The 21,661-nt window shown below is 31.6% G+C and overlaps 2 protein-coding genes across 6 annotated transcripts; both read right to left on the bottom strand.

Moving 5' to 3' along the window:
• Window positions 1–745: 745 nt before the first annotated feature.
• LOC130963122 (probable galacturonosyltransferase 15) lies at window positions 746–6,410 on the bottom strand. 5 transcript variants are annotated; one of them, XM_057889288.1, is made up of 7 exons: window positions 5,986–6,406; window positions 5,534–5,577; window positions 3,011–3,154; window positions 2,461–2,533; window positions 1,958–2,277; window positions 1,499–1,804; window positions 746–1,253 (listed from the first exon to the last, which is right to left on the bottom strand). In XM_057889288.1, exons 1-7 carry the CDS (start codon window positions 6,224–6,226, stop codon window positions 960–962), a joined length of 1,422 nt encoding a protein of 473 aa, XP_057745271.1. In that variant the 5' UTR covers window positions 6,227–6,406; the 3' UTR covers window positions 746–959. The 5 variants fall into 5 exon arrangements, with proteins under 5 accessions (XP_057745271.1, XP_057745255.1, XP_057745262.1 ...); XM_057889272.1 differs by having other exon boundaries at window positions 1,958–2,533; XM_057889283.1 differs by having other exon boundaries at window positions 776–1,141; window positions 1,958–2,533; window positions 5,986–6,410.
• Window positions 6,411–18,974: 12,564 nt separating this feature from the next.
• On the bottom strand, window positions 18,975–20,910 carry LOC130974982 (protodermal factor 1-like). Its single transcript, XM_057899819.1, has 3 exons — window positions 20,760–20,910; window positions 19,988–20,246; window positions 18,975–19,305 (listed from the first exon to the last, which is right to left on the bottom strand). The coding sequence occupies exons 1-3, from the start codon at window positions 20,908–20,910 to the stop codon at window positions 18,975–18,977; spliced, it is 741 nt and encodes a 246-aa protein (XP_057755802.1).
• Between the last annotated feature and the right edge of the window lie 751 nt (window positions 20,911–21,661).

Here is a 21,661-nt window from a genome sequence, read left to right as displayed (position 1 = left end):
TTTGTAATAAAGTTATTTTCTATATACATAGTAAAGAATAAGGGAAGATAAAGTCAAATTATATTTCATATACATAGTTCATGGTCTCATGGATTTGCTTGAGTTCCCTTAGCAATGCAACATTGATCATTATTATTTTGGTATGTTTCTCACAACCTTATTTTACCTTTATTTGACTGCAGCTGATAGAGGGTGGTGGAAACCAATGGAAGTTCAAGCACAGCCTACATAATTTAATCTATCTGATATATATATATATATATAGTTCCAATAGTAGTGTGATCTTTAATTATAACGCTTTTGGAATTTACTTTAGTTACAAAATTTCTTCCAACTGGGAAGGAAAGAACCAACTTTTGCAACCATATACCGAACATAATATTAATATTATTGATGCTGATGTATCTCTAAATAAGAACCACTTTCTTTCTCACTTTTTTTTTCTGTGTGTATGTTTCTCTTTGCTACTTTGCTCCTATGAGTTAAATGAAGGAAAATATTTCAATAACTGGGTAGTGATAATATTCGGAATATTGAGATTGCTTCATCAAACCCATCTATATTATGTACTCATTAACTGGGTAGTGATAATTAAATTAAATTTTGATTAATCTATATATTACGTACTCAAAAGAATATTTACAATATAATCACAAAAGCCATTGGATTGCATGCTAACACAAACTGCATACAGATTAAAGAACTATCCAACTGAAATTTCAAATCGAGCAAAGCATTTCTCCATTATTATAAAAACTGTTTTTGTGATGCTTGAATCCTTCTAAATATAGCTTCATCTATTATTTACTATTTATATTGACATGGCTTAATTAACTGATACAATACTATGCAGAACGTGTTGGTTATTAGAGACTGAAGGCAAAACCTTCTTCCCTCTAACACCACACGTTATCTTTGCTTCAATCTATATAAATATTTTGAAGAACTTTGTTCATTTTTCACCCTGTAATTATTCCACATCTCCTAGTAAATTTATTAGAGAAATTTACATATCGACTCCATAAACTTCGAACCTCTGGGAAACTAATTTCAAGCCATGGTTTTGCAGGGCCGGCGAAATGAATAACTGCGGCAGCTTCCACTCTTTCTCTGCTGATTTCACCAGAGCGATGGCGATGGCCTAAATCAGTCACAAGCATTGATGAGTTTATAGAATGTACTTGACCCTCAAATGCAATCAATGCAGGAGGAAGCAATCCTGGATTCCACAATTCCAATCCAGACTTCAGGTTCTGAAGAATCAGATATGAAGAGAAGAAAAATGCTCAAGTAAACAATACTATACCATAATTACTAAATAAATAAACCATGAAAATCCTGAAGATTTTTTGCAAATTGCATCACATATTATAATATAATTGAAACATTTTATGAAAATTTCAAATATCTATGTTCTGCATCAAGAATGAGACACCATTTTAAAGGAAAAATTGAAGGTGCTAGACATTCATCATCAAGTGTATTATTGTATACTTACAAGTTTCAACCAATGATGGTAAATCTCAGTGATATTTGTGTTCCTCCAAGCTTCAAGATCAAATATATTCATGCCATACAGCCATGTATAACGGTCGCCGTTGAAGCTTGATGATATGAGAGGATGTGAGAAGTTCAAGTAGTCCATGTATTTAGTCCCAGCAGAGCAGCAACCATTTCCACACCATGACCTGAATACTGAACCGCTGACTTTACCATTAAGATTTAGTTCCCACAAAGAAGATATGTCTTGTTGCACTACAACATCATCATCCAGAAATACTATCTTCTTGAGATCTGGAAACAGCTGTTGTGGTCGAAAATCAGACGATGAAACAATCATCATGAAGAATTGAGGCTTTGTTATTAGTAGTTTGCTTAGTGATGGTTGTTCAACTGTTCAGACTTTGTTATTTATGAATGTATCAAAAGATTAAAATGACCATCATTAACAAATTACCTTAGGGAGGTAAATGATGAGATGATTCATCAATGAACGGCTGCTAGGCCTTAAAGTGTCCAAATATCTGTTATGATCTTGACTATAGTTGAGGTCTTTCTCTTTACTATGATAATGCTTCCAAATTAAGTGATTGATATCCAGCATATCTTTAATATCAGCATTTACCTCTGCAGACCAATCATATTGGTGCAATCCCCTTACTTCAACAACTGCTGATTCAATTGAATTGGTGGAAAACCAAGCATGCATTGGAGTATAAGTTTCCTTGTTGGTAACAATGTGAAAGACTAGTTTTTCTGGGTTGGCTGAATTTCGAACTGCAGAGGCCACAACAACAGAGGCAGCAAGGACATTGTCAGTTAGGAGAACCAGGTGGCGAAAATTAGGATCGATGAGGCGAGTTGCGTATTCGGGAGAAGGTAGACGAGAGCGAGCAATGGCGTTTATAGCATACTCTTCAACTAAATTCAAACTAAGACAATGGAGACTTTTGGGAATACCCTGTGAAGCAAGATGCCAGTAAACTGATTCCTGCTGTTTTGCTAACTGCGCTTTGCGTTCCATCTGTAACAACTGAGTGTAAACCAGAAAAAAAAATGCATATTTTGATTATGATAGTTTACTTAAATGGACTGTAATGCAAGAACTTATTTAAAGGGAGGGATACTTTGATTATGATGTATCATCACTCAAATTCTCATAATGCTAATTTTAGAAGTAATAAAATCATAGCTGCTTTAAAACATTGATACTTAATTGTGTGCTACGATTGATCAATTCATCAAGTTTCAATTCAACTCATTATTTTTCTTGTTATGCTAGCTTCCCTGACTCCTCACATTCCCGATTTATAACATGAACTCTCTGTGGAGACACAATGTACACCATAACGAAATTCAGCTGTTCTTGTTAAGTAATCATATGTATATTCAAATCAGTTTCCTCTCTTGTGGTGCTTCTCATGATTTTCAGTCTGAAATCACCACACTGAACCAAGCAATTTATTTCACATTAAAGGGTAACTATCAAAAGCAAACACAGTAAATGTACCATGGCTTTGGTCTTGAAAGCAAAAGTCTTAAGGTCTTGTTTTGAGGTAAACTCTTTCACAAGTTCATTGAATGACTCAGCTCCTATATCATCATTACCCTCATTTGCCTCCATTAGTGCTCTGGTAAGCTCATCTCTTAGTTTCTTCGTGCACATGCATAACAAATGTTAAGTGATTTATAATCATAACAAAGATAATTAAGTTTCATTAACGAGTACACACAATAAAATTTTGATGTGTAGCTGTATTTCTTTTTCTTTATCTAATATGATATAATTTCTGTAGCCTTTTACCATTGGATGAAATTAAATGTGGAGAACATCTTGTCTCATATATATTAATTTATAAAGAGATTTTTTTTCTTTATCAAAGGAGTGGAAGGAAACTGCAGCAGAAAGCATGATAACTTGAATTAAAAAAGCTAAAACATGGTGGATTAAAGGATTGTTTTTTCCTTCTGTACCAATTTGTAAGTTTTCTTTTGTGCAGTTTCATTTGATTGCATTAGTAATCCATACACTAGAATCTTCAGAGACTTTAACCACATGAAGCAGAGATTTTACAAGCAGAACATATGGATGAAGGACACTGGCAAGTCAAGGAACAGCTAAGAACAGAACTATCACAGTTCACCGAGTGGATGATGGACATGATCCACTCAAAAGTGATGATGGAGAGGACTGTGCCTAAGTTGGTGACAGATAGACAGACACTACCCTTCTTTGGTGGATAACTCTTTATCAAAAACTAGAAAGAAAGAGATATTGACATAGTTAGTGACATGAATAGTCAAGGTATCGTTTTTGTTTAGGAGTGATCGCCAATCGGATATGACCAAAATTTTTATCCGATCTGCACTAAAATCATGATCCAATATCTGTAATTTCTAAGCTTGAATCCAATTTGCATATTTGTAGATATCATTTATTAGATATATCCACAAAAACACAAAAATATTTTTAAGTGCTTATTTTTATTAAAAAATATCAATAAATTTTTGTTTTTTATTCTTTTAAATATGTTTACTCTTAAAATAATATTAAATATATTTTCTTAAATAATAAATTAAAATAATATAGCATATATAATAATTATTAGTTAAAATAAAATATAAAAAGAATATTTATTTATTTATTTCTTTATTTTTGCAGATACACGTAAGGGATACCTCCACAAAATCTGCAATCCATTCTATTAGTGTGTGGATCGGATCTATATCCGTAATTTTCGGATCAGATTCAGATAAACACCGTGGATATGCGAATCGGATCCGATCCATGAACACTCCTATTTTTGTTGCTCTATTTTTTTATATTACAAAGTTGAAATTCTTTCTTTTTTGAGAATAATAATGATCAAAATTTAAATTTTTAGAACATAAAAGTTCAGATATCATTTTATAAGATCACTTCAAGTTATATCTCTAATAATAAGAAGAAAAGCAAATGTAAATGTTTACCAATAGATGGAATAAGCATAACGAAAATAAGGGTATGTTAGCCTTGATATTCACTAATGAACGAAATTTATATGAATTATTAGTGCAAATTATTTTATTCTAAAATTCAGTAGTTTTGTCACGTAAATAAAAGTTTTTTGTTTCAGATAATAAATACAGAAGATAAATATAACTATTTTGATTTAAGCGATAGCAACTAATTTAATTAGATTTTAGTTCTAAAAAATTTACACGGTGTAAACTATTTTATGATTTCTAAGTTATATCACATATTATGATTGATTGTAAATCAATCACATATATGAAGAATGAAATTCACAATGATATTTCAACTATATATATTTATATTCAATTTATATAATTTTCTTTACATATAATAAGATAAAAAAAAAACATCTTTTGTATTACAAACTCTTTAGGGATTTAAAGAGTTAATAGTCAAATTAGTCTTTAAAAAATAATATATTTTTAAAATTTGTCTTTAAATTTTTTTTAATTAAATTAGTCTATCAAAAATTAAAATTTAATCATATTTATCTTTGTTATTCCATTAATAATTTTCGTTAAAGATTGATGTTGTAAAACGTTAATTGACAGCATACATAATACCTAACATATCTAATTGGAGATTAACTAAATATATTTATGAAAATTTATTAATTTAATTATTATTTTCAATTATACAAATTTTATTCCCAATATAATCTAGCGACTAGATAAATAGATTTTCATAAATGTATTTGATTAATATCTAATTAAACATATTAAATATCATATATGCTATTAATTAATATTTTACATAAGTAGTTCACACGAAAATTGTTGCTGGAGTTACATAAAGACAAATATGACAAATATGATTAGTTTATAATTTTTCAAAAATTAATTTGATTTATAAAATTTTTTTAAGAGATGAATTTAGAGAAGGCCTACACCTTTAACGAGTAATTTGACTATGAACCTGGGTTAAATCTTAAATGTTGCCGTTTCTTCTAATCTTCTGAACTTAAAAACTTTTAAGCTAGTAACAAAAGAAGAAGAATATGGTAAACGAAGCGCATACCAATGACCTGTCAGCTCCACTGAAGAACCTCCATCCTCCACAGTCTGCAAAAACCCATTTACGTCAAAAACTATTCAATCTTTTAAAATATAGAAAGTTAGTTTCACTTTTTTACAAAGGTTTAGCTAATATTAGTTTTCATTATACGTATTAAATTAATAGAAACTTTTTTATTTTTTATTTTAATAAATTCACAATAAATATTAGTTAGACTCATTTGGTAATTTACTTTCTCCATAATTGAAAAGTGATTAATTTACTTCTTCTCCACGTAACTAAATTATTAAAAATTATTGAAAAACTACCATAATAACTATTAAATAAAAAATACATAAATAATACAAAAAATCTAAAATCCAAGAACCTGAAACTTATAAAAACAGAAAGTAAAAAAAAAATACAAAAATAGAAAGTGTGAAAAAAAAGGATAAAAAAAAGGAAAAATTATTCACCGAAAGAAGAGCGAACCGAAGCTGATTCGAGAACAAAGATTGCGATTCTAACAAACAAAAACGGCAACAATGTTCCGAGCACCAGCGCCGCCGGAATCGCCGTCCTTGCAGTAATCCGGCGACCGGAAGCTGGCTTCGACGGAATCTTCAGCGATACATCTTCTGCCGCGCCGCCACCGGCACCGACGCCGCTCGATATCGTGAGTCTCTTTATTCCCTTGGCAGATATAGAGAACTTCATCTATCTGTTTCTGGAATGTTCCATTGGAATCAATTTCAGCTCCTCATCATTCGTTGCTTCGAGATCTAAAGCTACATTAGCTTCACTAACTCAGTGAGTCACTCACCGAGTCACTTTTACTTCTTCAGTGGTTCAGTTCAGTGTGTGTGAGAGAGAGAGAGAGAGATGCATTTGTAATAGAAGAAAAAGTGATCATAGATTCATAGTAGACTAGTCACGGGTTCTAATTTTTTCTTTCCATTTTCTATAAAATATAAAATAAAATGAAATTCAGTTTATTCTTTCTGTTTTTTAAAGTAAACCAGCCAAATGTTATTCCAAAAAGTGTGGCTCTTACAAAATAGACGGTAAAAGAAATTATTTGAAAATATTATAATTTTATTTTTCAATAAATAATTGGCTAATATTTTTTAAGTTTTTTGCCTTTTACTTGTTTATTAATTTGTATTGATTATTAATTTATAAAATTTATTTTTTAAATAAGACTGAAAAATTAAATACTCTACGGTCTCAAAGTTACAAATAGTTGGCAAAATAATTGTGAGATAATATTAATATATATTGTAGGTTATAAAAATCAGAAACATTTAATAAATTTTACTAGAATTGGGGTCCCAAACTCCAAATGGTAAATTGGTAAATTTCACCTGTGTTATGAATTATGGTTGGTCAAAACTTAATTGATACCGATACATAAAAAGCAGAATTTATTTTTCTTATGGATGTAGGAGTGGTGTATTGGCTAGATATTGGTCAAAAAAGGATATTGCCGAAGTATGAAACTTACGGTCAACACACCTCCTGAGCAGGTGGCGACGTGGCGGCACTCCTTCAACACGCTAGAGGTGTGCTTCCTGCGACGTGGTGGCACTCCTTCAACACTCTAGAGGCGTGCTGACTCACCACGCAGGGAGCGTGATACGGTGCCTGGAGACCCGTAAAACGCAGCAGAAATTCGCGCGGAGTTCCAATGTTGCTGCTGCACCACGCAGGGGGCGTGTTACAGGCTGCCTGCATGCAGGGGACAACCCCCTCCGAAAACCAGCGAGCTCTTCTCCTTCTTCTATATATATGCATTCTTCTTGGCCATTGTTAATGAAATAGCTGCTGAAATAAATAAATTAGAAAGAAGGAAAGAAGTGTGGACTGTCTCGATGTATAGGTTTAGGATGAGAAGAGTGTAGTAACTAATAGTGAGTAGTAGCGAGTTAAAAGTTTATACGGTGAAAAAAATTTTTAGTTTAAGGGATTAAAAAAAAGGTACATAATTATATGTAAGTTGACAAATTTTAATTTTTTTTTGTATTTAAAGTTTATTTTTTATGTACTTATATTTTTTATGTATATATATTTTGTAATGAGAATATTATTTTGAGTATTTTATAAATATTTTAATAATATAATAATAGTTTTTATAAAATAAACGTTAATAATAATAAGAATATGTGTAATTTTTTAATAATTTTTTTAATTTTGTTATTATGAATATATTCAAGAATAAAAAAAATATTTTGAATTTTTAAACATAAATATGTTGCGTATATTAATAAATAAATATTATAATAAATTAAATATGTAAAATGTATAAAATAAATATTATTATTAAAAATTTTAAAAAATAAATAATTTGATAAATAAAGATTATTAAATAATACGTGATAAATGTTATTAAATATTGTTATCGCAAAATTTTTTTTGTAAAGATTAAATATTTTATTCGATAAATAAATAAAAAAATTAAATTTTTAATAAATAAATAAATAAATAGATAAGCTATGTTAAATATTTTAATAAATAAGATATTAAAATAAATATGTGAATGTTTATTAAAATATTTATAAGGATTATTATTTAATTAATGTAACATATATTTTTATTGATGCAGTCTAACAGAAATTTGTTGGTGGGTAAACTAGATCGGCCACAGACATGGATTCCGATGGTGGAGAACTACTTACGTGTCACGAGATTCTATCACGTCTCTAGAATTGGAGTCATAAGAGAATTTCACCCCATGTTAGCTGCTCTGGTTGAAAGGTGGAGGCCAGAAATCCACACATTTGTATTGCCGGTCGGTGAGGTTACAGTGACATTAGAGGATGTCGCTGACGATTGGATTTTTGACGGTATAGAATTTCATTATTAAAGTCTCGTTGCAAGTATAGTTTCTAAACCAATCAAAAATCCTTTCATACAAAAGATTGTTTGTCACAAGTAACAAACCCCTAATTTTATAAACTGAAGTATTCAAACCTCGGGTCGTTCTCCCTAGGAATTGTAATAAAGTGTCTTGTTATTGGTTTGAGTTGTTTTGGGGTTTTGATAAGAGGCATGAAAGTAAATGACAATGAAAATAAACTAACAACTATAAAAGGCTCTTGGCAAGGTATGAAAATTAGAAGTCCTATCCTAGTTATCCTTCTCAATTGTGATGAGAATTATTCATTGCTACCACTTAGTTAACCCTTACTAAATAAAGGAAAGTCAAGTGGATGAATTGACTTGAGCCACAAGTCCTAGCCAACTCCCAAGGAAAGACTAGCTTTAGTGCACTCCAAACCAATTAGCAATCTCTCCAATTATCAATCAACAAAGGAATTAGATAACTAAAGTGTCACTAATTACTCTACCTAGGCCAAGAGGAACAAAATCTAACTAATAGCTATAAGAGACATTTCATCAAACACATAGAGTGCAATAAAAGTAAACAACATAAATTGCAAGAATTAAAGAGAGATCTAACTACAAAGGCAAGAGATTAACAATGGAAAAGCAAAGAAGAACAATTATTATGAATTACCTCTTATTGAATTGAGAGAATGTAGAGGGAACAATACTAGATCTACAACAAAATGTAAGAACAACATAAAGGAAACTACAACAAAAGAGTAGAAGAAGAATGAATCTAACAACAAAGAATTGAAATGTAGAAGTAGAAGAAAGCAAAGATTAAAACCTAGATCTAAGAACTAATCCTAATCCTAATCCTAATTCTAGAGAGAAGTGAGAGCTTCTCTCTCTAGAAACTAATTATAAACTAATCCTAATGTGTGTGTAATGAATGGGAATCCCCTTTGCTCTTCAATCCTTGGCTTTAAATAGCATCTTTGGCGCCAAAGTTGGTTAGGATTGGGCTCCACAACCCTTCAGAATTCGTTGGCCACGTTTTCATTAAAAAATCATAAACCAACACCGACGCGTACGCGCACATCACGCGTACGCGTCCATGGGGTAATTCGCAGGTGCGCGCAAGCGCCAGGTGCGCGCGCGCGTCCATGGGCGAGTTCAACTTCTTTGACTTTTCATGATTTCTCCACTTTGCATGCTTTCCCTCTTCACTCCTTTGATCCATTCCTAGCCCTTTTCAATCTGAAATCACTAACAAACATATCAAGGCATCTAGTAGAATCAAAGGGAGATTAAAACCATCAAATTAAGGGTCTAAAAGCATGTTTTCACATCTAAGCACAAATAAGGAGACAATCACAAAACCATGCTATTTCAATGGATAAATGAGGGTAAAAGGTTATAAAATCCCCTAAAATCAATACAAGATAAACCGTCAAAATGGGGTTTGTCAATCGCTCATATATTCGGCCTACCCATTGATGGAGAGCCTGTCAGTGGATGGACAGATAGTATTAGCGATTTCCTTTAAAGTCAGAGCATAGCGATATTCGGTCGTGAGCCATCAGGCAGTCATTCTTCGAAGTCCTATATAAAGTTGGGTTGGGTTTGATGTATCAGAGACGCAGAGCCGTTGGACACTGAAGAGTCCATCAGAAGATACGTCAGATGTCAAATCTTCTGTTTGTTAGGGTCTACCCTATTCAGCACGCCCCTGCGTGCTGACTAAGCACGCCCCCTGCGTGCTGCCTAGTTGGCTCAACTACACCATGCCACCTAACTTCCACGCCTCCCACGTGATTCAAACACCACGCCCCTGTGTGTTGTGCCTTCATCTGACACGTCTACATGTGTGTAATACATACAGTATCTCCATTTTCAACTAATACACCATAATGTTTTTCATTTCTAAATTATTCAGCTACATAAAAAATAATATCTAATTTGTTAAAAATAAAATAATATTTAATTAAAAATATAAAAATAAATAATTTTTAAATATTTAAAATTTATTATAAAAAATAAATTAAACAAAAATTAAATACTATAGAATTTATAATATGTTATTCTATGAGATTATTGTTGATTCACATCATAAATGTCTGTTTATTAAAAATATTATTCGTATATTAAAATTAATTACTAAAATTAATTATCAATATATTTATATATAAATATATATAATTTAATTTATTATCTATGTTTATATTTTAATATATATTTTATACTAATAATTAATTTTAATATAATCGTCCATTCCCACAGGATGAAAATCACTGCCTTATATCCGTGTCCGTGTGTTGCAATGGATAAGGATTATAGCTAATTAGCTATAATCAACGTCTTAAACTTTTTCTATATTTTTCCTGATGAAGTTTATTCCTTTCCTCACTATATAAGTTGTCGCCGTTTTATTACCTTTGAGCTTTGGCTTCTAGTTTTTGTAATGGAATACTTGCCACTTTTGCCTCAGTGAAGTGACCACTCACCACACCATCGCCAACCCAATAGACCTATATATATCTTATCGGATATCTTTATATTTTTATGAATAAATAATATCTTTTTCAATTTCTAATCATCATCTGTCGAAAAAATGAATCGTCTTTTCATAATTAAATAATTATTAATCGATTCCAAATCATCCACACAATTTATCTAAACATTAAAAAAATCTTGAGTTTAAATCTGAGATATGTTAAACTATATTTTTTTATAAATTATATATAATAAAAGACAATAAAAAAATTTGTCCACCAAAATATTATATATAATATTAGATATATCAAATGTACTCATATTTTACTATCCATGTGGCTGTAATTTAAGTAAAATGTATATCTTATTTAATAGCAAAATAAAACAAAAAATAGTCTAATGTACAAAATAAAATATATCATTTAAATAAAAATAAATATCCTGTTCGGTCTTTAACTATTTATTCGATAGACTTTTTACTCTTTAAGAAATCTAAAAACCCAAATCGGTTCCTATTTATTTTGATATATATACATTCTAGTTCCTATTTATTTTGAGTAAATACCCTTTTCGGTTCCTAACCAAGGACTGAAACATACATATATCAAAGTAGATAGGAACCAATTTAGATATTTATATTTTTTAGGGAATAGAAAGTCCATCGGACAAATGATTAGGAACCAAAAAGGACATTTACTCTTTAAATAATGAAAATGTTAAAAAAGTATTAAAATTTATTTTTTTAATTATTAATATTTAAAAATATAAATTAAAATATATTATTAAATTACTAAAATAAAAAAAATTAGATTGGTAACAAAAAATAATTATCAAAAATAATAAATTTTGATAATTTTTTCGTTTTTTTTTTAAATAAGTTTAGGAGAAAGAAGATTAACAAATTAAGGCTATATATAAAGGTATGGGCAAAAAGAAAAACACACACATAAATAGCGATAATAATTAACTAAACCTAGTTTGAACTTTGAAGCAATAGGGTCGACTAAAATCGGAAGCACCTAGTTATAATGAGTCAGCACTGAATCTTTTTCCCTATGGAATTCGAATCTTTTGTTTGGTAGTTAGTTGAGTTTGTGGCCTAGTTGAGGAGCGTCGCTAATTATTTTTGGCATGCATGTAGAAACGGTGTAAATTTTAATGCAATTAACTGGGGTGTTTGGTGTGAATTGCATTCATATGGTATCTAATCACAAGTTGCACACTTTGTGAAACCCCAAAAATCAACCTTACTTTTTAAAATTGTCACACTAAAGGTGTTGTGAAATAATTATTAGGGTTAAGTACGATTTTACTTCTGTTATTTGATGTACTAGTTTAGTAATTAGTTAATTGATTTATTAGTTATAGCAACAATTTAGTTAGACAAATAGCTTATAACATAATTTTAGTTAGCTCCTAATTATTCTAATTTAGTTGGTTATGTGTGTGTGTGTGTGGTGCGGTGAGCATGGTACCCAAAAGGGTGAGAATAGAAGGAACATCAATTGAGAAAAGAGAAGCTTAAAATTCAAATCGAAGCACATATCAAGTGCAAGATCTAAAATCTAGTGATGGATCCAACTCAAAATTCAGAGCAATTCCGAATGAACCAAGGCAATTCCTTCCAAGGCCTCGATCATCAAGGTATCGCGGCGTTCTTGAACTAGATCTCATCGATTCAGGCTCACCTCAACAGGAATGGCAGCAACTCTAGCCAAGATTCATCGAGCCACTTCTACCTTCCTCCTTTCAAAAATAATGGTATTCCCCTCATCCCTACCATTCTTGATGGCAAGAATTACAGTAGTTGGAGCAATGCGATGTTGTTAGTCCTAAAATCGAAAAATAAGCTAAAATTTGTTGATGAAAGTTTAAAAAAATCTGATAAGAATGATCCATTGTTTGGACTGTGGGATAGATGTAATATATATGTCTTAGCTTGGATTAAAATCTCGCTGAACCCTGAAATCACCCGAAGCGTGATGTGGAACAAGGTTGCATATGAGCTTTGGGAGGACTTGAAACACCGGTATCATGAGGGTGATAGATTTCGAATTACAGAACTGTAGGAGGAGCTATATGGAACAAGACAAGGAGAAATGAGCGTGACACAATACTTCACAAAGCTGAAGTCACTGTGGGACAAATTTGATGATTTCAGGCCAAATCCACCCTGCAATTGTGAAGCTGTGTGCAAGATCCAGAAGGTGTGCACTTTTGGGTTTCAGGGAAGATACCATGGGATATCTCTTAATTGATCTAAAGACTAGAGAGATATTTACTTCAAGAAATATGTCTTTATATGAACATCATTTTTCATACTTAAGCACACACCCTGACCAAAGCACACATACTGCATCTTTTATTCAGTTCAAAATTGACCCCTTTGCATATGCCATCATTCTTCAACCTCACACAGCACACACTAATCATCAAGCATCACATGCATCCAACTTACACACTGAGACTTCCAACAATAATAATGATGCCCCCACAAAATTTCAATTCAGTACATACACCATCAATTCAATTTTCATCACCTAATCAAACAAATATGCCACAAAATCACACAATTGCACCTCAACATGCATCACCACTGCCCCTGTTAAGAAAATCAACAAGAATTTGCAGAGCACCATCACATTTGCAAGACTATCATTGTCTAAATGCTACCACTTCTCGGCTTTCACTCTGAAAATCTGAAAGGTACCCTTTATCGAATTATTTGTCATATAAAATTTTTTTTGCATCACATACTGCATATTCTCTAGCCATATCTTCTAACATTGAACCCAAGCACTAAAGTGAAGTAATTACTCAATCTTGTTGGGTTGATACTATTAAGAATGAACTCCAAGCTCTTGAGCAAAGTCAAACTTGGAAGCTCACTTCACTTCCACCCGGCAAGAAGGCAATTGGAAACAAGTGGGTTTTCAAAGTGAAATACAATCCTGATGGCAGCATTGAACGGTACAAGGCATGATTAGTAGCGAAGGGATTCACCCAAGTCACTGAGATTGATTATCGGGACACATTTAACCCTGTGATGAAGCTGGGAAGCTTGAGAGTTGTCTTGGCTGTGGTTACGACAAAGGAATGGTTCCTCAAGCAAATTGATGTCAATGCAGCATTCTTGCATGGCGATTTGGATGAGGAGGTGTATATGAAACCACCTCAAGGGTTGGACGTTAAAGCTGGCCAAGTGTGCAAGCTTGAAAAATCGCTTGAGTTGGGTTTTGTTCAATCAAAGGCTTATTATAGTTTGTTTACTAAGCAAACTGAATTTGGATTCACTGCATTGTTGGTTTACGTTGACAATTTGATATTGGTTGGAAATGATTTGGAAGAAATTAATGCTGTCAAAACAGTCTTGGATGATAGGTTCAAAATCAAGGACATTGGAGATTTAAAATTCTTTATTGGGACGGAGGTTGCGCGATCGAAAGAGGGCATTCTTCTTAATCAAAGAAAGTATGCTATGGACATCTTGAAGGATGTTGATTTTGAGAACTGCAAGCCTGCTTCTACCCCTATGGACTACAGTACCAAACTCAGCAAAAACGAAGGCGTTCCTCTCTCAGATTCTACAGAATATTAAAAGTTAGTTGGCAAATTGCTCTATTTGACCAACATCCAACCTGACATTAGCTTTGCCATTGGAAAGTTCAGTCAATACCTTGACCAACCCACTACTTCTCACTTCAGTGCTGTCCATCGAATCCTCAAATACATCAAAGCTTCACCTGCCACTGGCATAGTGTTCTCGGCCACCTCTGATCTCTGTGTCACTAGATTTGCTGATTCTGATTGGGCGGCATGTCCTGATTTAAGAAGATCTGTGACAGCCTACTGTTTCTACATCGGTACTTCCCTGATTTTATGAAAGAGTAAAAAGCAAGTGACAGTTGCTTGTAGTTCATGAGAAGCTGAATATTGGGCACTCGCCGCTGCTACTAAGGAGGCTATTTGGCTCAGTTTCATTTCGAAGGACTTGGGAATGCCTCTCACCAAGCCCATCAGCACCTACTGATAGCCAATCTGCCATTCACATCGCCTCCAACCTGGTGTTCCACGAGCGCACGAAGCACATAGAGGCCGATTGCCACATTGTACGCGACAAGTTCCAAGAAGGTCTTATTCATCTTCTTCCCATCTCTATCACTGAACAGGTTGCGGATATCCTGACCAAACCGCTGCCTCCGTCCATGTTCTCCACACTCTTTGGCAAGTTAGGACTGGTCAACTTACACACTCCTAACTTGAGGAAGGGTGTTACTTGATGTACTAGTTTAGCAATTAGTTAATTGATTTATTAGTTGTAGCAACAAGTTAGTTAGACAAGTAGCATATACCAGAATTTTAGTTAGCCCCTAATTATTCTAACTCAGTTGGTTAGATGAACAATATATATATCTGATTGTTGTAACAGTGTAAAGTGTGGTTCATCATTCAGTACACTGAGAAACTAAGAACTCTCATTTCTTTTCTCTGTTTCCACTTCTACTCTGTTCTCACACTCCCCTTGCGCACCTTCAACAGGTCCTAAAGTATAGAGCGAAAATTTTTTTCGTTTCGAATATTTTTTTGCATGCAAAATCGTTCCTAAGGTTTAACTTGGTTTTAAAATAGTCTGTATCTTAGGGACCAAAATTGTATGAAAATGGCAGCGAAAGTGAAAACAGAGATGGATCGTAGACAGCTTCTTCTTTTTCTACCCTTCCCCTTTTTTTTCTTTCTTTCCCCTTTCGCATGAGCAAAAACACTCTTTTTCTCTTTTATTTTATTTTATAATTTTTTTTGTTATGGGTAACTTGGTCCAAAATTTTAATATTTAAGTAAAAATGACGATTTTAAAACTTAGTTTTAAACCTTAGGAACGATTTTGTATGCAAAAAAAGGTTGAGAACAAAAAAAATTTTCAATCTATACCTTAAGAATAAAAATCGTACTTAATCCTAATTATTAAAGTAGAGAGACATATGTCTGATTTTTTAAATTACTCAAAAAAGTTATTTATGTGGCAAATTAGTTTTTTTTTTTTAAATATAAATTGAAACACAAATTGCAAATTAATTTTCCTCACCACTGTCGTTCACCACCATTCACCAACACCGTCACATCCCTTCTGTCTTTTACTTCTTCATCTATCTCCTTACTGTCTCTCGCGTCCTTAGCCTCCGTGATCCCATTCCATTGCCCTTGTGTCCGCCTCCTCCACCAGTGCCATTGTGTCTCGCCACCGTCTCTCACATCCTGAGCCTTTGTGATCCTTGTGTCCGCCTCCTCCAAACCACTAGCATCATCGCGTCTCCATCACCGTCTCTCATGTCCACCCATGACTCCTGTTTGCACCGCGTTCGTTCGCCTCCTTCAACAGTACCGTCGAGTCTTGTTGCTACTCGTGCCTATTGTGTTCGCCATCACTGTCGGGACAGCAGTTTATTTCTCCTTCTTGAGCTAGGGATACAGAGCCAACGATGATTAGGGCTGCACATGGATCGAATAATATCCGCATATCTGCGGTAATTATCCGTATCCGATCCGAATTTTGTGGATATTATCCGATCTGCAAAGCCATCGGATAGGATCGGATTGCGGATTTGGTTGTGATATCCGCGGATTCGATCCGCAAATCCGCATATCCGCGCATCACATATAAATAGCATAGTTTAAGAAAATAAACCCCAATGTGATATGAATTTTAGTGTGTTGTTTTATGAATTTTATGATATCTTGTTTTTTATTTTTTATGTTATACTTCGACTTAGCATAATTAAACTTAAATCTTGTGTTATTATTCTTTTTTGTTATTCAAGATAATTTTTATTGATAATATTTTAGAATTAAATATGCTTAAACGGGTGAAAATGAATTTTTTTTATAAAAACAGTTAAATGGAATTTAAAAATATTTTTTGAATTATGCGGATATACCCGATATCCGATCCGATCCGATCTAATCCGTATACTTGCGAATCAGATCGGATCGGATCTGGTCTGAAAAATTGCGGATATCGTATCTGATCCGATCCGATAAGTACAGTGTGAATCGAATAGAATTTTAGGCTATATCTAATCTGATCCGATTTATGTGCAGCCCTAACGATGATATTAAGTTATTATTACTACCAGTACATCATTTTGGAGGGAACTATTTCTAAAATTTTCATAAGACGCATAAAATTATTTTTAAATTTTATAGTACATAAATCATCAGTTGAATTCTAAGTGTATATATATGAACACATATAATTAATATTAGAAACCAATCAGTTGAAACCAATGAAAAATCACGTAAGGCAAATATTATATTAAAATCAGTTATCAAAACCAACAATAATATAAAATATAAATTAAAATATAAAATATATATTAAAAATAAATTAAAAAATATATATTTATATATAAAGATATTATAATTAATTTTAATGATTGATTTTGATATGCAAATAGCATTTTTTTATAACAATTAAAAAAAGAAAAATAGGTCTATTCAATAGCATATTTAATTTTGAACCTCAACTTTAATGCAATGGATTTATAAGCCCTTTCAAAGATTGCATTTGAAAAATTTTACAAGACATAAATAAAAAAGTATTACAAAACTATTGGATTCAAGTGGTTATAGAGAACCCAAAAATTGGAGAAGTACAAATGTTGAAAAATCACTAATTGAAACAAAAATCATGACTCAAATCTAATGCAACAATGATTTATATATAGGTCTTCTTTTCCAAAAGTTCTATCTTTTTTTTTAAAAAAAATAAGAATCATTGAAATAAATACAAAAAATTTCTCTATTGCTCTTATATTACCTTTGGTCATTGTCCACAAAGTTGACATGTGTATGTGGATCCAAATTGAAAAGCTTGCATATATTCATAGCCACATCAATATATAATACTTCTCTCTTTTTGGTCCCAATGTTGTAAACATGGCCAACCTGACCCTTACATATGAATAATGATCTCATCAAATAATGCCTCAGCAACATCATTGCCAATACCATGAACTTTATTTGGTATCAACTTCTCAGGGAACTGGTTAGGCCCATAATTAAACATAATTAAATAAGTCAAGTTATACAGTGCATGCATGCTTATTGCTTAGTGTGTTGCTGTAACATTAATATATCTCTTACTCACTACTAATTAATTAAGTCTAATATAGTGTAGCTTAATTTCTTTTTCTTGAGGGGGAAGGATTGGTGGTTTGATTTTATAGGTTGTAGCTATCCTTATAAATGTTCTGAACCAAACGACAGCCTTGTACGCCTTCCTTTTCCGAACAATTAAATGGTCACCAATTATATATTATAGGGTACCCTACTCTACCTCATGGTTAGAAATAGAACACTATCATCATGCATGCATTTTTTTTTCTTCTTCACTACACACTAAGAAACAATGCAAAACTTTTAACTTTAACATATAATGTATGTATGTGGTCCTTGCTCTATAGTGTCAAATATATGAGAAATAATTTTTTTATGTATTTTATTTTACAATAAATAGACTCTTTTTTGTTACTATTAAATCAAATGTAACAATTAATTATTATTATTATTACAAGTCCTATATCTCGTTACTAAAAAATAAAATTAAAAGTAAAAAAGAAAAAAAATATTTCAAATATCATGAGTATAGATCCATCATTAATTAATTGACACTTCATTGTAGACCTATTCCTGCATCTTTGTCTGGGATAATCAGTCCATCATATAACACAATGTTTCATTTGTGGGGGATTGCTATGTTATGAAGTAGTTGGATCTTATTATGAATGAAGACAATGTCAATATATATATATATAGCTAGCTAGAAGTATCAATTGTAACAATAAATGAACTTTATTAAATACTACCGAAAGTCCGAACATAATAATAAAAAAAACCTTGCATTAAATTGAAAAACATGATGTCCATATCTCAAAAGATAATAGTACTCTTAGCCTTAATTAAATGACATAACAAACTAACACAAAATCCAAAACATCAAATGTACTTAAATAACTCAATAATTAAACAGACATACCGAATTAAACAAATTTAATCTATTTCAAAAGACAAGACCAGAAACAATTCTTCAGAATTCGACTCTATTTAATGGGATAAGACTTAGTTACTGAAACTCGGTGTAATTGTTTTAGAAATTAGGCTTCGTTCGGCCTTCGTTGGCCATCTTGAAGAGCTGCGCCTGGGCGGCGGCCGCCTTGTTGGAGGTGATTGAGGCGGCAAATTGGTCTCTGACTTGGGAGGTTGTGTATGGAAACTTGTGGTTGACAAGAGAGTTGAGGTATGAAGCAGTACCTTCCCTAAGGAGTGCTCCAATTCCATCTTTTCTTGTGTTGGAGAGTGCTTGTGGCAATGTGATTCCAGAACTCATCCCTGGAATACTTGTCACACCAAATGCATTTCCTAGGGTTCCCCACCATCCAAGAACTCCGAAAATTAGTCCTGGATGATTGCTCCAGAAGCTGAAAGTTTATTTAGAAGAAAAAAAAAATTAATTATCATGTTATTATATATATTGCCTATTTTGGAATATTACATATTCATAATACTGTACTATAAATTATTGAAAAAAAATATTGAATAAATAGTTTAACAAACAAAAAAAGTTAATGAAATAAAAAATAACTGAATATATCTTAAAAAGGTTTGCATTTGTTTTAACTTATTTTGGTAAAAAAAAAAACCCTTTAAAATGAAAAAGAGCATAGTTGTATCCTCATGTTCAATAAATCTTAAAAAATAAATAACATTTCAAAAACTTAAGTTATTGCATGAAAATAATAACTTCCTAAAATAATAATATAAAAGAAAAAGTTTCTAGTATTTTTTTCAGTAATAATAATAATACAGAGAATAATTTACTTTTAAAACAAGCACATCCTTAATCTGATTTCAGTAATTTATTATAAATGTTCTTAAATATTAAATTGTTATCTATGATCTTTTAAAAATATTATATTATATTATATTACTAAATTAGTTATTAGTATAAAATATATTAAAATATAAAATATATATTAAAAATAAATTAAATAATATATATTTATATATAAATGACTGATTTAATAGTTAATTTTGTGTGTCTAAAAAATATTTTTTAATAAGGTAATTAATATGTAATGTATATGAAATTAATTAGCTTACTTGCAGGTACCACCAGAGAAGGGAGATGGTGTAGGAAGGAAAGGTGGTGAGGGGATGCTGGGGGTGCCAGGGTCAATTGGGGTGGCTGGTGTTGGTGTCGACGGCGGCGAGTTGTAGTAACCACCACCTCCTGAGTGTGATGGTGGTGGTGAGCCACAGTTACTGCTGCTTCCTCCATGTGATGGGCTTCCATGAGAGGGTGATGATCCATGCCCAGATCCATGAGATGGAGATGATGGAGTTTGTGGTGATAATGACCCTACAAGTAATTAATGTTTATATTACAAGATTAGGAATAATATAATATAAACATCATTAAAATAAAAATATATAGCATGCAAATTTAACTTTAAATAATGCTATATAACTAATAAAATTTATTATTTATCTAAAATTAACTAATATTGATAAAAAGTATTGTCCTTTAAGATTTTTCTCTAACTTTTGCTAAGCTTTGTATTCAAAATGCATTAAATAAATTATATTAAAATTTTAATTTTTTTAGCCGTAATAATATTCTCAGTCAGTCTCATGCATTAACAAAACTGAAGTCAGAAGAGAACTATATTTTTATTTTGATGAATTTGTTTTAATTAGTAGCTAGTAATGTGTATATACTACTCACCATATATAATATATGTGGTATAATAATATCTAAAATGGAGAAAAAAATGTTGTCATCATTTTGTAACATTTTATAGATATATAAACAAAAACTTATACATATATAACATTATATTAGAAATTAAAGATAAAAAAGAAGTAAATGAACCTGATGAGGGAGGAGTTCCTATACTTGGATCTGGAGTTGGAGTAATGTAGTAGTTCTTGTTATCTTCAAAGGTGGTGGTTGATGATATAACAGGAACTAAACAAAATGTAGCAAGCAATGGAAGAAAGAAATGAATTGTTTTGGTCTCCATTTTTGTTGTAGAAGAAGAAGAAGAAGTGTGGTGTGTGGTGTGTGGAGAAAGGGAACAAAAGCATGGAATAAATATAAAATGGTTTGAAGGTAATAAGAGAGAAGGGAAGTTAATAGTAGCAGGTGGGGTTTTATGTGGTTAGTTGATATTGGTGTACGCTGCATTTACTCCTTACTATTTAAATTATTTACTACTTACTCCAACAGTAAAAATAATAAATAAATAATAATAATGATATATTATTTTGATATCTTCTCTGTTTAAAATAGTTTTATATGTGTCATTAATTATGAAATATTACGTAAATAAAAATAATTATTTTTTATATTAATTACATCGTCTACATAAATAGTCATACAAAAACGGATGTAATTGAATGATTATCAGTCACTAAAGCTGCATTTGTTTATAAAAATAAGACATTAAGATAGAGACACAAAAAAATAAAATCGTATTTGACAGAAAAGATATATATAAACAGAAATAATGTATTGAGGGACACTGAATTAGTGTATTTTAATTTGTGTCCATCCAGACATGAATGACACAGAGATACTAACAAGGGACACAACTTATTTTTTATTTTTTTCTTTCATTATTTTTATTAATTTTTTATAATTATATTTTTTGTCTCAATTTTTTTGAATAAAAAAATGAGAATAAATTAGATTTTTATAATTTGTTCTAATTTATTACCAAACAGGATATAAGAACACAAAATTTTGTGTCTCTGTCTTTTATGTCTTGTTCT

Source organism: Arachis stenosperma, chromosome 1 (assembly GCF_014773155.1).
Source record: "Arachis stenosperma cultivar V10309 chromosome 1, arast.V10309.gnm1.PFL2, whole genome shotgun sequence".
NCBI classification, from domain to species: domain Eukaryota; kingdom Viridiplantae; phylum Streptophyta; class Magnoliopsida; order Fabales; family Fabaceae; genus Arachis; species Arachis stenosperma.
This window is presented reverse-complemented; position numbering and strand designations above follow the sequence as displayed.

What these genes read in the sequence shown, in the direction of transcription:
- LOC130963122 (XM_057889272.1), bottom strand. Translation starts at nt 6,226, where the DNA reads ATGAAGTTCTCTATATCTGCCAAGGGAATAAAGAGACTCACGATATCG. An exon ending in TTCGGTTCGCTCTTCTTTCG is followed by an intron (nt 5,578 to 5,985) that starts GTGAATAATTTT and finishes GGGTTTTTGCAG; the next exon opens with ACTGTGGAGGATGGAGGTTC. An exon ending in ACCATCATTGGTTGAAACTT is followed by an intron (nt 1,254 to 1,498) that starts GTAAGTATACAA and finishes CTGATTCTTCAG; the next exon opens with AACCTGAAGTCTGGATTGGA.
- LOC130974982 (XM_057899819.1), bottom strand. Translation starts at nt 20,910, where the DNA reads ATGGAGACCAAAACAATTCATTTCTTTCTTCCATTGCTTGCTACATTT. An exon ending in AGGAACTCCTCCCTCATCAG is followed by an intron (nt 20,247 to 20,759) that starts GTTCATTTACTT and finishes AATTACTTGTAG; the next exon opens with GGTCATTATCACCACAAACT. An exon ending in TTCTCTGGTGGTACCTGCAA is followed by an intron (nt 19,306 to 19,987) that starts GTAAGCTAATTA and finishes ATAAACTTTCAG; the next exon opens with CTTCTGGAGCAATCATCCAG.